This window comes from Cetorhinus maximus, chromosome 9 (genome assembly GCF_964194155.1).
Source record: "Cetorhinus maximus chromosome 9, sCetMax3.hap1.1, whole genome shotgun sequence".
Classification (NCBI taxonomy): Eukaryota; Metazoa; Chordata; class Chondrichthyes; order Lamniformes; family Cetorhinidae; genus Cetorhinus; species Cetorhinus maximus.
The window spans coordinates 21,062,526-21,077,472 of record NC_135887.1 but is presented as its reverse complement, the minus strand read 5'-3'; the positions used below and the strand labels follow the sequence as shown (position 1 = coordinate 21,077,472).

General features: G+C 40.0%; 1 protein-coding gene across 1 annotated transcript in view; it reads right to left on the bottom strand.

The window, feature by feature from the left end:
- Positions 1-14,947, bottom strand: part of brip1 (BRCA1 interacting helicase 1) — a 320,064-nt gene that overhangs the window by 280,275 nt on the left and 24,842 nt on the right. Inside the window, exons 5-6 of the mRNA XM_078548234.1 lie at positions 14,411-14,541; positions 13,874-14,017 (exon numbers count right to left, since the gene is read on the bottom strand). Coding sequence (XP_078404360.1) covers positions 13,874-14,017; positions 14,411-14,541 — 275 coding nt within the window. The remainder of the gene's footprint in view (positions 1-13,873; positions 14,018-14,410; positions 14,542-14,947) is intronic.

Below are 14,947 nucleotides of genomic sequence, written 5' to 3'. Positions count from 1 at the left end.
AAGGAGCCTTTGTGAGTTTCTGCAGTGCATCTTGGAGATGGTACACACTGCTGCCATGTGCACTGGTGGTGGAGAGGGTGAATGGGGTGCCAATCAAGCAGGCTGCTTTATCCTGGATGATGTCAAGCTTTGTGAGTGTTGTTGGAGCTGCACTCATCCAGGCAAGTGGAGAGTATTCCATCACACTCCTGACTTGCGCCTTGTAGCTGTGGACAGGTTTTGAGGAGTCAGGAGTTGAGTTACTTGCTGCAGAATTCCCAGCCTCTGACCTGCTCTTGTAGCCACCGTTTCTATTTGGCCGGTCCAGTTCAGTTTCTGGTCAATGACAACCCCCAGGATGCTGATAGTGGAGATTCAGCAATGGTCAAGCCTTTGAATGTCATGGGGCGATGGTTAGATTCTCTCTTGTTAGAGGTGGTCATTGCCTGGCACTTGTGTGGCACGAATGTTACTTTAGCTATCAGCCCAAGCCTGAATGTGGTCCAGGTCTTTCAGCATATCGACATGGACAGCTTCAGTGTCTGAGCATACTGAATGGTGCTGAACACTGCAATCATCAGAGAGCATCCTTACTTCTGATCTTATGATGGAGGGAAGGTCATTGATAAAGCAGCTGAAGATGGCTGGGCTTAGGACACTACCCTGAGGAACTTGTGCAGCGATATCTTGGGACTGAGATGACTGACCTCCAACAAGCCCAGCCATCTTCCTTTGTGCTAAGGATGACTCCAACCAGTAGGGAGTTTTCCCGTGATTCCCATTGACTCCAGTTTTTCTAGGGCTCCTTGAAGTCCATGGGAATCAGGGGGAAAATTCTCTACCGGTTGGAACCATACCTAGCACAAAAGGATGATGGCTGTTGTTGTTTGGTGGTGGCACCACGCTGGAGATGGTGCAGTATGATTTGTTGAATGTGGACACACAGGCGAGGTCAAGGGGAACTCTATGTGGTTCCAGGACAGAAGGGAAAGTTGCAGGCAGATGTGCTGGAAACAAGACAGACAGAGTTGAGTGCCCTATCAACCAAAGTGGTGGCTTCCTCAGTTGAGAAAAAAGAAAGAAAAAGCAAAGTATGATGTGGAAAGTGGCATCGGGCAGAACAGATACAACGAAACAAAGAAACTGGAAGAATGGAATAAAGTTCTACAAGAAGCTGGGTGGGATTAAGGATAATCAAGCTAGATGGGAGAGTCAGAGAGCTTTATGGTAGACATTGTTGGATAGCCTCTTTCCAGAACTGGAGATAGAGAACTTGAGGAAGGGAAGGGAAGGGAAGAGTAAGAGGTGGACCATGCGAATGAAGGAAGGATGGATATTTGAAGCAAAGTTTATATTTTTTCAGTTTGGGATGAGTGCAGGAAGCAGCACAAATACAATGACAAATGTACTGGATAAGGAGTGAGGGAGGCCACCCAACTGGAAGTGGAACAAAAAGCATTCCACATATCCCACAAAAAGGCAAACAGAGCCAGGACCCATATGTGTTCTCATAGTGACACCTTTCACTTGGAGAGGGTGGAGTCAAAGGAGACTTGATTTATGGAAGAACAAACTCAGCCAGGTGGAAGTGGGTGGTGTTGATGATAAATAGAAATTGGGTGGGCCTCTGTTCAGTACTTCCCAAAGGGAAAATTAGGAAAATCAGCAAATGTTAAACTGTTAAACATCTCAAAAACCTTCTGTTCACTTTTTCAGCCAAGGAATGATTCATTGCCTGAACAAACATAAAGAATTAATTAAATTTAAAATGGAGGATGAATTTTTTAAAAACTCAGAACAGTTGTCTTTGAGACATTATCAGTATGCCAAGCAGTGATGACGCAAGGCAGTTAAAACATAAATGTGAGGAAATTAAAACATGGTGAAAAGCACAAGTGCACGGTCAACTTCTGTCCAGACTTTGTAAATATTTCAATTATCATCTATCCACAAGCAAAAAAAAAGTGTAATAGCAAACTGAGTTCATTCCAGGAATTTAAATCGGAAATTATTTTATAATCCCTTTTGTTTTTCTATGCTGCTTATGGATTAGTAGCGATTAACGATCTTCTGAGCTTTTAATACCTTACACCATACTGTTTCACCCAAAGATAGCCGTTGCATTTTCTGCCTTGGAGTAATCATGATGGAAAGCCACCATCTAAATCCACTAAGGTCAACTGATCACCATGTCAAATCACAGGTGGTGCCATGGTTTTCACAATATTTAATCTAGATGATGAAACTTGGATAATAGTATTCTCCTTGGCCACCTGCAGCATTCTTTGATTACCAGTTTCCCATTTCTTATAAAAAAAAATTCTCTGCAAACAAAGATTCCTTTTCTTCATGTCCTTTTTGTCAGTCTAGTACAAGTAAATCTTTTACTTGTTCCCATTGAATCATCTGCATTGTTGTGTTGCTGGATATTGCCCACATTGCTATCAGTTTTAGTTCATTAAATTGATGTTGGAATTCTTAGTCAAACTTAGACAGGGCTGAATGCTAAAAATACTTTTGCAACTAGTATGAATTAAGAAACTGCCACAAGAAGGAGTACTATAAATAGAGTTTAAAGCGTACATTCCAAATGTACATAATTGTTTGCCATATTAGCAATTTGTAGAATCATGATCTTTTAGATAGTTGACTATGAACACATCCCGTTTCCTTTTTGACAAAGATTAGTGAACACATGAAATTAATTCTCAAAATTCTTTGCCATGGAAACTCATTGAAGTTCTTCAGTGATGACTACACAATTGAAGCACATATTTTTTGATCTAGATCAGACATTAAAAGGGGTGCTTTCAATTACATCATAGCTCCTTGCAGAAATTGTGTAACTACGTTTTGCACATACAATAACACATTTAGTTTTCCTTTCCAAGCCATTTTTGAGATTTTATGTAATCTCCTCCTGTCCCATAATCCTCAGACATATGCGCACTCAACAAATTTAGGCATCCAGAACATCCCCGGCTTTAATTTCTCCACCACTGGTGGCCAGGGCTTCAGTTGCCCAGGCCCTAAACTCTAGAATTCCCTTCCTATAACTCCACCTTTCTTTCCTCCTTTAAGACACTCATTAACACCTATCTCTTTGATCGAGCTTTTGGTCATCTAACCTAACATCTCCTCATGTGGCATCAGTGTCACATTTTGCTTTATAAAGCTCCTGTGAAGCACCTTGGGACATTAAAGGCGATGGATAAATATAAGTTGTTGTTTTGCCTCTACATTTCCTCTAGTTCAGGGATTCCCACATCAAGCTCTGTCCATGAGGCCCGGCAGGGCAAACAAATCTCCACCAATACTGCATTGCAACCAGCCACTTCTTTTTCTGAGAAGCATTTTAGCCTCTATCTAATATTACCCTGATACCAAGAGTGAAAGTGGGAACTCAGTGTGCTATGAGTCCCAGACACAAACTCATATCTTACTATTCTAGCTCACAGCATGTTGGAACTTTACTGCTGTGCCCTATTAAAACAATCTTTGACAGGGGATAGATATTTAATAAATATTTACATAACTAATGTCAGGACAATTTCCTGGCACTTCAACATGAAGCAAATCATCAATCTCACAGGTGAAAGTTGTTATTGCCAGCCAAATCATTAATGCTCAATTCCATGGAGGAAAGTGAAGATTTTTTTAAAGGGCTCATGCACTGAGCATTTTGATTTTTTAATTGTGTCATTCCAGTCTCCAAAGGTTTATCTACTAAGATCCACTGTGACCCACTACATTGCCTATCTCTGCTCGACCTCAGCTCATCTGCTGCTGAAACCATCATCTATGCCTTTGCTATCTCTAGACTTGACTATTCTAATGCCCTGATGGCTGGCCTCACACTTGTTGACCTACATGAGTTTCCAGGTAAGCAACAGCTCAATTTTAAAATTGTTACCTTTGATTTCAAATCCTTTCTGAGCCTCACCCCTCCCTACCTCTGCAATCAACTCCAAAAGAAAAATATAACTTGCATTTATATGGAGCTTTTCACAACCACAGGACATCCAAAAGTACTTTACAACCAACAAAGTACTTTTGAAATGTAGTCACTGCTGTAATGTAGGAAACGCTCCAGCGAATCTGCACACAGCAAGCGCCCATAAACAGCAATGTGATAATGAGCAGATAATCTGTTTTTGTGATGTTAAATGAAGAATAAATATTGGCCAGCAGGCCAGGGATAATTCCATCAAAATAACGGCACGGAATCTTTTACTTCCACCTGAGGGTTAAGGCCTCAGTTTAATGTCTCATCCAAATGATGGCAACTCAGTGCAACACTTCCTCAGTACTGCAAGAGACTGCCTATCATCCTTGATTTTTGTGCTCTAAGCCCTGGTGTGGGACTTGATCCCACCCCAAAGATATCTGGCTCTTCTAACTCTGACTTCTTGAGCATCCCTGATTTTAATTGTTCCACCATAGGTGGTCATGTCTTTAAGGAAAGATGGTAGTGGTAATGTCACTGGACTAGTAACCTAGAGGCCCAATCTAATGCTCTTGGAACATGGGTTCAAATTGTGCAATGGCAGGTGATGGAATTTGAATTCAGTTAACAAATCTGAAATATAAAGCTAGTCTCAGTAATGGTGACCATGAAACTATCATCTAATGTCATAAAAACCCAAAAGCATAAGCAGCAAGTGATAGACAGGGCTAAGTGATCTCACAACCAACAGTTCAAATCTAAGCTCTGCAGTCCTGTCACATCCAGTCATGAATGGCAGTGGAGAATTAAACAACTCACTGGAGGTGGAATCCCCACAAATATCCCCATCCTCAATGATGGAGCAGACCAGCACATCAGATTTCAAGAAACGGCTGAAGGCACTGGATACTGCAAAGGCTCTGGGCCCTGACAATATTCAGGCAATAATACTGAAGACTTGTACTCCAGAACGTGTCACACCAAGCTGTTCCAGTGCAGCTACAACACTGGCATTAACCCAGCTATCTGGAAAATTGCCCAGGTATCTCCTGTACACAAAAAGCAGGGCAAATCCAACCCGGCTAATTGCTGCCCCATCAGTCTACACCCCATCATCAGTAAAGTAATGGAAGGGGTCATCAACAGTGCTATCGAGCGGCACTTGCTTAGCAATAACCTGCTCACTGACGCTCAGTTTGGGTTCCACCAGGGCCACTCAGCTCCTAACCTCATTACAGCCTTGATTCAAACATGGACAAAAGAGCTGAACTTCCGAGGTGAGGTGAGAGTGACTGCCCTTGACATCAAGGCAGCATTTGACCAAGTATGGCATTAAGGAGCCCTAGTAAAACTGGAGTCAATGGAAATCAGGGGAAAAACTCTCCGTTGGTTGGAGTCATACCCAGCACAAAGGAAAACGGTTGTGGTTGTTGAAGGTCATCTCAGCTCCAGGACATCACTGCAGGAGTTCCTCAGGGTAGTGTCCTTGGCCCAACCATCTTCACCTGCTTCATCAATGACCTTCATTCCATCATAAGGTCAGAAGTAGTGATATTCGCTGATGATTGCACAATGCTCAGCACCATTCACGACTTCTCAGATGCTGGAACAGTCCATGTACAAATGCAGCAAGACCTGGACAATATCCAGGCTTGGGCGGATAAGTGGCAAGTAACATTCGCACCACACAATTGTCAGGCAATGACCATCTCCAACAAGAGAGAATCCAACCATTGCCCCTTGATGTTCAATGGCATTACCATCACTGAATCCCCTACTATCAACATCCTGGGGGGTTACCATCGATCAGAAACTGAACTGGACTAGCCATATAAATACTGTGGCTACAAGAGCAGATCAGAGACTAGGAATCCTGTGACAAGTAACTCACCTCCTGATTCTCCAAAGCCTGACCATCAAGTCAGGAGTGTGATGGAATACTCCCCACTTGCCTGGATGAGTGCAGCTCCCACAGTATTCAAGAAGCTTGACACCGTCCAGGACAAAGCAGCTCACTTGATTAGCACCACATCCACAAACATTCACTCCCTCCACCACCGACGCACAGTACAAGATGCAGTGTAGGAATTCACCAAGGCTCCTTCGATAGCATCATTTTATGTTAAAAATTTTATATACATACATATAAAATACATACTGTCTTATTCATTATCTTAGCATCAAATAATTATTGACTACGGTTTCAGTCCTACAACCACAATCTTACTGCTTCTGCAAGCTACCAAAACTGAAAGTGCCAACATTGTTACACAACTAGTCATATATCCTAGGCTAGCATTTATTGGGCATTCAGAGGGCATTTTTAAGAGTCACCCACATTGCTGTGGGTCCAGAGTCACATGTAGGCCAGGCCAGGCTTTCCTTCCCTAAAGGACATTAGTGAACCAGATGGGTTTTTACAACAATTGTCGATTGTTATCCAGTCATCACTGGACTTTTAATTCTAAATTTTTATTGAGTTCAAATTTCACCATCTGCCATGGCGCGATTCGAACCCAGGTCCCCAGAGCATTACACTGAGTCTCTGGAATACTAGTCTAGTGACAATGCCACTATGCCACTACCTCCTCTAGTTAAATACTATGAAAGCAGCAACTCCAAAGAATAACAGTCACAATTGTGTTGCTTTAAACCCATTTATTCCTGGTTCTAAACTTCACTTGGTTTACACTGGAGAAGGCCATCCATTCGTAAGATTAGCAACATCAGTCCAGGTCACTCCAAATGCCACATTGGCTGCAAGGGCTAAATAAGCAGCAAAAGTATACAGCTTGCCTCTATCAATTAAGATTGTCTCCTTTTGGTGAAACATTGAGAAACACTGGTTTCAAATATAGAATATTCTGTAATCCATTGTATTTTATTAAGCACACATAAAATGGTAGTTTGCTTACAATTGTAACCCTTGGAAAGCATCTTACTCTTCTGGAACTCGTATCTTGAACCATTAAAAAGTTCAACCCATAATAGTTTTCTAATCAACAAATATGACTAAGTGTAGTTTAACAGGTAACAATTACATTCTGTGAACTGACTCTTTCACCATTGAAAATGAAAGAGGAGAAAAAAAAGGTGCCACATAAAGCAAACTTTTTCCACTTCATACAGTTACAAAAGCATCTGAATGATACAATTCAGAATTCCTACCGTGTGAAATCTCACACTCTCACACCAGAATAAGATACCAGAAGTGAAGTGAGCTTGCAATACTATCATTCAGCATCTATTCTTTCTGTTCCTTTTCTTACAAGAGGGTTGCTCTCCTATGACGATCTCATGATACGCGACACAAAGCAGCTGTTTATGCACTCTCTGTAACCAGCAGGTGAACTCAATTTAATATTTATCACAGGCACTCACTGATCGCAGCTAACTTAGCGAACATTTTAATTAAGCTGGAGCTTATTTCAAAGGGCCCATTCAAAATGTCAATCAACAGGAAAGAGATCAAATGCGGTGTCAGGTGAGAGAGTGTAATACAAATCCGCAACTTTCTTCATCCTATTACTGTAAATTACCCTCAGACACTGCTATGACTTCCATTGTAACAGACTGCCAGTCTCCAGAAATTTGTAACTGAAGTCGTTCTTAATCTATTATGAACATTGTAAGGAAACCTCAATGCAGCACAGCATTGTGTGAAAGACTGGTGCACTAGCACTAAGATTCTTTTCAATGCACCATTGGGTGTACCAGTGCTTTTAACTGCCCTCAGAACTTATAGTACTTTTCTCAATCTGCAATAGGTGTGCTTGCATATAAACATAAACGCGTGTGAAATATTATTAACAATTAGCAAAATAGAGCATACTACAAGCTACTTCTTCCCAGAAATAAGTCTTCCAGATTATGCAATCAAAATTTTAAAAAGTCAGCTGTGCCAAAGGCCATTTTCTCCAAACCCCTTACAAACATATCATTATCCAACTTTCTTTTGAATGCGTTAAGTAACTCAGCCTTAACTGATTATTGCTACAAATATTCATTTCAGTGAATGGTAAAAGTAATTTCTTCTAATCCTTAGCGTTGATCAACAACTCGCATTTTTATGGATAAGAACTGCATTTTCTTGGAAGGCAGAACAGTGCCATTAAATGATCTGTTACTTGGCTATACCACGTTGCTACAACAACAAGGAGACAAGTTAGCATATCAACAATTTCACGCTCTAAGGCGGCCACTTCCAATTGTTAAAAAATTTACTGCACACTTTGTAAATTATTCTTGATCTACAGTGCATACAGTGCTGAATTTTCTAAAGGCAGCTTCTGGTTTCCTCTCACTTACTGACAATGTTTACAACTTATCCTGAAAATTTGACTTTTTTTAGCATCTTTCTATGTGCTTACATAATGTTATTAATGTATTCCTAAATTACTAGGCCACATTTTCACAGAGCTCCGACTCAGCAGCACTAATATCAGTATATGAGTTTCCATAGAACCATAGAAAAGTTACAATGCAGAAAGGGGCCATTCAGCCTATCATGTCTGCGCCGGCCAAAAAGGGAAAAAAGAAACTAGCCACTCATTTTAATCCCACGTTCCAGCACCTGGTCCATAGCCTTGCAGGTTACAGCATTTCCGATGCAGATCCAGGTACCTTTTAAACGAGTTGAGCATTTCAGCCTCAACCACCAACTTAGGCAGTGAATTCCAGGCGCCCGCCACCCTCTGGGTGAAAAAGTTTTTCCTCATGTCCCCTCTAATCCTTCTACCAATCACCTTATATCTATGCACCCTGGTAATTTACCCCTCAGCTAGGGGAAACGGGTCTTTCCTGTCTACCCTATCTGGGCCCCTCATAATTTTGTATGCCTCAATTAGGTCACCCCTTAACCTCCTCTGTTCTAAGGAAAACAATCCTAGCCTGTCCAATCTCTCCCCAAAGCTGCAATTTTCAAGCCCTGGCAACATTCTTGTAAATCTCCCCTGCACTGTCCCCAGAGCAATTATGTCCTTCCTGTAATGTGGTGACCAGAACTGAACATAAAATTCGAGCTGTGGCCTAACCAGCGTTTTATACAGTTCCATCATTACATCCCTGCTTTTGTATCTAATACCTCGCCCAATAAAGGAAAGCATTCTTTATGCTTCCTTTACCATCTTGTCCACCTGTCCTGCCACTTTCAAAGACCTGTGGACATGCACTCCACGGCCTCTGACTTCCTCAACCCCTCTCAATAACTTCCCATTTATTGAGTATTCCCTTGCTTTGCTTGCTCTCCCCAAATTCATTACCTCACACTTTTCCAGATTTAATTCCATATGCCACTTCTCCACCCACTCCACCAAACCATTGATATCATTCTGGAGACAACAGATATCCTCTTCACTATCAACCACACGGCCAGTTTTTGTATCATCTGCAAATTTCCCAATCATGCCTCCCACATTTTAGTCTAAATCATTAATATATACAACAAACAGCAAGGGCCCCAACACTGAACTCTGTGGAACACCACTGGAAATCGTTTTCCATTCGCAGAAACATCCATCGACCTTTACCCTTTGTTTCCTGTCACAGCCAATTTTGGATCCAACTTGCCACCTTCCCCTGTATTCCATGAGATATCACTTTCCTGACCAGTCTGCCATGTGGGACTTTGTCAAATGCCTTACTGAAATCCATGTGGACAATATCCACTGCACTACCCTCACAAAAATTCCTCGTTACTTCCTCAAAAAAGTCTGTTAAGTTAGTAAGGCACGATCTTCCCCTAACAAAACCATGCTAGCCATTCCTGATCAATCCATGCCTTTCTAAGAGACAGTTTATCCTGTCTCAGAATTGTTTCCAATAATTTGCCCACCACCGAAGTCAAACTGACCAGCCTATAATTCTCTGGCCTATCTCTCGTACCCTTTTTAAATAATGGTACAACAATCGCAGACCTCCAGTCCTCTGAGACCTTGCCTGTATTTCGTGAGGATTGGAAAATGATCCTCAGAGCATCCACTATTTCCTCCCTGGCTTCCTTCAACAGCCTGGGATACAATCCATCTGGCCCTGGAGATTTATCCACCTTCAAGGATGCCTGTACTTCCTCTCTCACTATGCTTATTGTATCTAATATTTCGCACTCCTCCTCTTTAACTAGAATATCTAAATCATCCCTCTCCTTAGTGAAGGCAGAGACAAAGTACTCATTGAGAGCCCTGCCCACATCTTCTGCATCAACCCACAAGTTACCATGTACATCTCTGATAGATCCTACCTTTTCCTTTGTTATTCTCTTGCTTTTAATGTACTGGCATAACATAGGATTTTCTTTAATTTTACCTGCCAATATTTTGTCATATCCTCTCTTTGCTTTCCTAATTTCCATTTTTATTTCACCTCTGAACTTCCTACACTCCTCTAGGCTTTCTACAGTATGAAGTCTTTTGTGATTGTCATAAGCTTTCTTTTTCGGCTTTACCTTGGCCTGTATGCTTCTGGATAACCTGTGGCCTCTATATCTGGCAGCACCACCATTTTTCTTTGTGGGGACATGTCTGCACTGTGCCCATAGAATCTCTGTGCCTTTGAATGCCTCCCACTGATTTGACACAGTTTTTCCTTCTAATAGCCATACCCAGTCTACTCTTGCCAGCTCACCTCTCAGCTTTTCTAAATCGGGGGAAAGACAAATTTTATACTTTTACTCCAATTCTATCTTTGTCCTTTTCCATAATAATGCTAAATCTAACTATATAGCCACCTCCAAAATGGTCCGTCACTGTACTTCATCGACTTGCGCAGCTTCATTGCCTAAAAGTAAATCTAGAATTGCACCTCCTCTCGTTGGGCTTGTTACATGCTGGCTAAAAAAGTTCTCTTGAATGCAGTTCAAGATTTTTGTGCTCCCTGTGCCCTTCACACTGTTCGTATCCCAATTGATATTAAGGTAATTGAAGTCCCCCAACGAATACTGCCCTATTGTTTTTGCACTGAGAACTATGTCTACATATTTGCTCTTCTAACTCCCTTCCACTATTTGGGGGTCTTTATTTATTTTTTTATTCATTCATGGGATGTGGGCTTCACTGGCTGGGCCAGCATTTATTACCCATCCCTAGTTGCCCTTGAGAAGGTGGTGGTGAGCTAGGAGTACACTTCTGGCAGTGTAGCTGTTTATTTCTGAGCTCAACCCACATGGCTTCATTTGATGCTTCATTTAGTATATCATCCCTCCTTACAGCTATAATCGATTCTTTAACCAAAAATGCTACAGCCCCACCTTGTTATACCCCTCCCTATCCTCCCTAAAGGAATGGTTGCTAAATTTGCTGATGACACAAAGGCTAAAGAAAGTATTGAGAGTGGCATAAAGGTAAGGTAGCAGAACATGTTAATAGCAGAACTAGGGTCAGTGCTCTGTGAAGGGTGTGGTGTTGGGGAAAAAGGATAAAAAAGGGTTTAAAAAAAAACAAAAAATTAAAAATACACAGAAAAAATGAATAAATAAATTAAAATAAATTAAAAGAATAAAAATAAAAAATAGGATTAAAAAAGGGGTGAAGGTGGAGGAGAGAGTTCATGGTCTGAGGTTGTTGAACTCAATGTTAAGTCAGGAAGGCTATAAAATGCCTAATGAAATGCGGTAATTACTAAAATCTATTCTCATACATACAATTGTTGTACGGCTAAATATGTTGAATATTCTTTCCAACAGTACATAATTTATATAAAACAGATCAGAATGGGAATATAGAACAGGAATTAGGAAGTTCGGAATAAGAGAAGTTACAAAACTTTCCCATCCAAAAGGCAAAACACATTTGGAATACATGAAAAGGTTCTGGATTAGCATTGCAAAACCTTAGTGTCAATGCAAAGAAGAACTAAAGTCTAAATATACCTTTGGCATATCTGCTATGCTGCATGTCGGTACATAAGTTGCACCATTGTTCCACTAAAAAGCATAGAAAATTTATGGTGAAAGTATCAAAGTATTTTCATGGCAGCCTCAAAAGTATTTGAGACTTTTATTACACAGCTTTTCCAAACTTAAGCTCACGTCAATTTATAATTATAGCAGACTTTGCAACTTATTTTGCTGGCCTGGATTAACTTTGGACCAAGTATGTAATTTATTTAAATTCAAAGATCCTTGTACCTCTAGACATGACCATTCTTTCAGGAGTCTGCCTCCAGAAATATGGGGTGGCTGGTAAGAACTACATAACCTTCACATGAGAACATTCTTGTGTGTTTCTAGACACTTAATATTTCATCAGTCAATCTTGTTTTAACAAATCTCCAACGAGTTTTGTTGTCAACATTCCCTCATTAGTATTGACTTGTATGCCCAATATTTATTGTACATGATTACTTTAACTGTTCTCCTATTTCAAGTGGGGTTTGGAGAGAGAAATAAGTTTTAGATCTTTAATATTATGGTACCAATGATATATGAATCTGGCATTGTAAATAAGAAACAGCTGTTCCTCGATCAACTGCATATATATTTTACCAGATCAACACAAACACAATGTTAACCCTCTCAAACTCCATGTTGCAGAAAATAGCCATACTAAAATTCCTAAAGTATGTGTGGAAAACCTTTAGCAGTCACACGTTTTCTTTTTAATTTTCACATCTATGTACCAATTACATCCTCTTTAAAAATGTATTTTATGCACTAAATTCCCTGTTTAAGTTTATCAGCTAAGAGTTCACACATGTAATTTGATTCAAGGCATCTTCTAACACCCCTCTCAAGTCAGCCAATTGCCTTCTGATTTTCCCTACCTACCTGAAAGTGCCTTGTGTTCAGCTGGCACTGTTACCAATCTCAAGGCCAAGATCAGGCAATAGCTTCTTTTCTGCAGCCTTTTTAAAATAAACATAATGTTTCCATTTCAGACTGGGGAGTCAATGATAAGAGGTCATCAATTTAAAATTACTACATAGAGAGAGGATGAGATTAGGAGAAATTTATTCAGGCACCATAGAGCACTGTTGAAGCATGGAATGTTTAGGCAACAACCATTGCATCTTTTAAGGCAAAACTGGATAAACATTACATAGCATGGTTGTGAGAACAGGGAAGTAGAATTGGATATGGAATCCTCAAAAAATGAGCTCGCACAGACGCAATAGGCGAAATGGCTTCCTTCTGCACCATAAATATCTTAGGAATTTGAAAGGAAAGTATGCTCTGAGGGGAGGTCTTCCTCTTTCATAAGCTATGCAATATGGTACATCAGTCTTAAATAAATCTTCAGAGGTGGTCGTCTTAACAGGACCACAGTGTATGAGATGTGATACCCTATGAGCATCAGTAGGTCTGCTACTGCAGAACAACAACATCCCCTAGTGTCCATTGAACTGCACTGCACATTGCACTTTTTCAATACCCAATTAAGATTGAAAGGAGCAAAGAACAAGATGTATTATTTTCAAAATACAGTGCTGATTTTTATTTCCAGTTGTAGTATTTATTTTAATAAGCTTTTTGAAAACTTCAGCTTCAATTTTGTTTTGTACCTAAACATTGAACACAGAAAATACTTTGATATTCCAAAACAATTAACTGAATTTTAACTTTTGATTGACATTTCTCTCTAGAACTATAGAAATTCAATGTATAGAAATTGCCCAATAATTTTCCAAGTTAGCTTGTTAGGTAAATTAGTAGAAAAATCATATTATAAATGATATTAATATATAAAACCTTCCCATGGCTCTCATTTTGATAAAGTACCTCCCCTAAAATTTGCAGCACAAATTGAATTTTCAAGCATGCTTTTTTGATCTGCAAGTCTAAAATTCAGTCTTTCAGCATAAGTCATAGGTTTTGTTTTTGCACAATATTTGAAATTGGGCATTGAACTGGCATGCCAATTCCCTACTATTTAGGATAACATAAAAGACGCATCATTTTGTATTCAAAATGTATATTTTGAATCGGCATCAAATGTATTCAACAAGGAGGCTTACCAATACTTCTTGGACAGGCAGAACATGCTGGGCCTCAGAATTCGAGTTCATTTTGCATGACCATGATACATCATTGTCTTCAGCCGAAATAGTTTTATCATCAATATAACATACTCCCTTCTCAATACATTTCCGCTTTCGAGCCTACAAAATGTCACAGAAAAAAAGAACGAGTCACCTATGAACAGTTATCTCATTACTGTCCTAAATAAGTACCAGAACACAGGAAAATAGAAAGCATAGTAAAACCAAAACAACTGTTCATCATCTGTTGTAACACTGTGACATATTGGTTTTATCTTTTCCCTCCATTTAGTTGGCAATAGTTCTGGGCAACAAAGGTACACTGGCTACAACATCATAGGTTGAATGATGTCTAAATTCCTTGTATTAACCTGCGCAATTTGTGCAAACATAAGGTGCCAGAATGGGACTCTCACATTAACCTGATCAGAAAAATCCATTGAATGCTTTCTCAATTATCCAATTTATCACTTAAAATTTTAGTCATATATAAATAACAACGTGAAAAAGTACCTGTGGGTCATTTAAAGGCATACGCGTCCGTTTCCTCTCTGTTTGAAAATCATCATCACCCTCACTTAAAGGTGTTTTCATCATGGCATGCAATTTGGAGGCTAAGGTATTCCTAGGTCTACATGTAGCATCTGGGAAACAAAAAGCATTAACCGTCTATATCCTATATCTATTGAATTACAACATACATTGTACACTCCATTGGAAAATAGTTATGTAAACGTTCTTATAGGAATTCCACTTTAAAATAGCCACAAATAGTTATTATGCTTTTCCTGTGACTCAAGTCGCTGACCTTGATAATAGAATTCTTCTTCTTCTTAGGCAGTTCCTCGGGATCAAGGATGACTTGCTTTCATTCTGGTAACTCCATTCATCAATCATGGCTCCTTGTCACGCTGGAGCCTCATTGTCCACTAGCAAATGACTAGGTGGTACTTTAGAGTCTCCCTATCCTCAACTACAGGTGGCAAATGTCAAAGACATTTTTGCACCATGTTCTGCCAGTTTGTGTCATGCAAGGAATCAAGTGCAGGA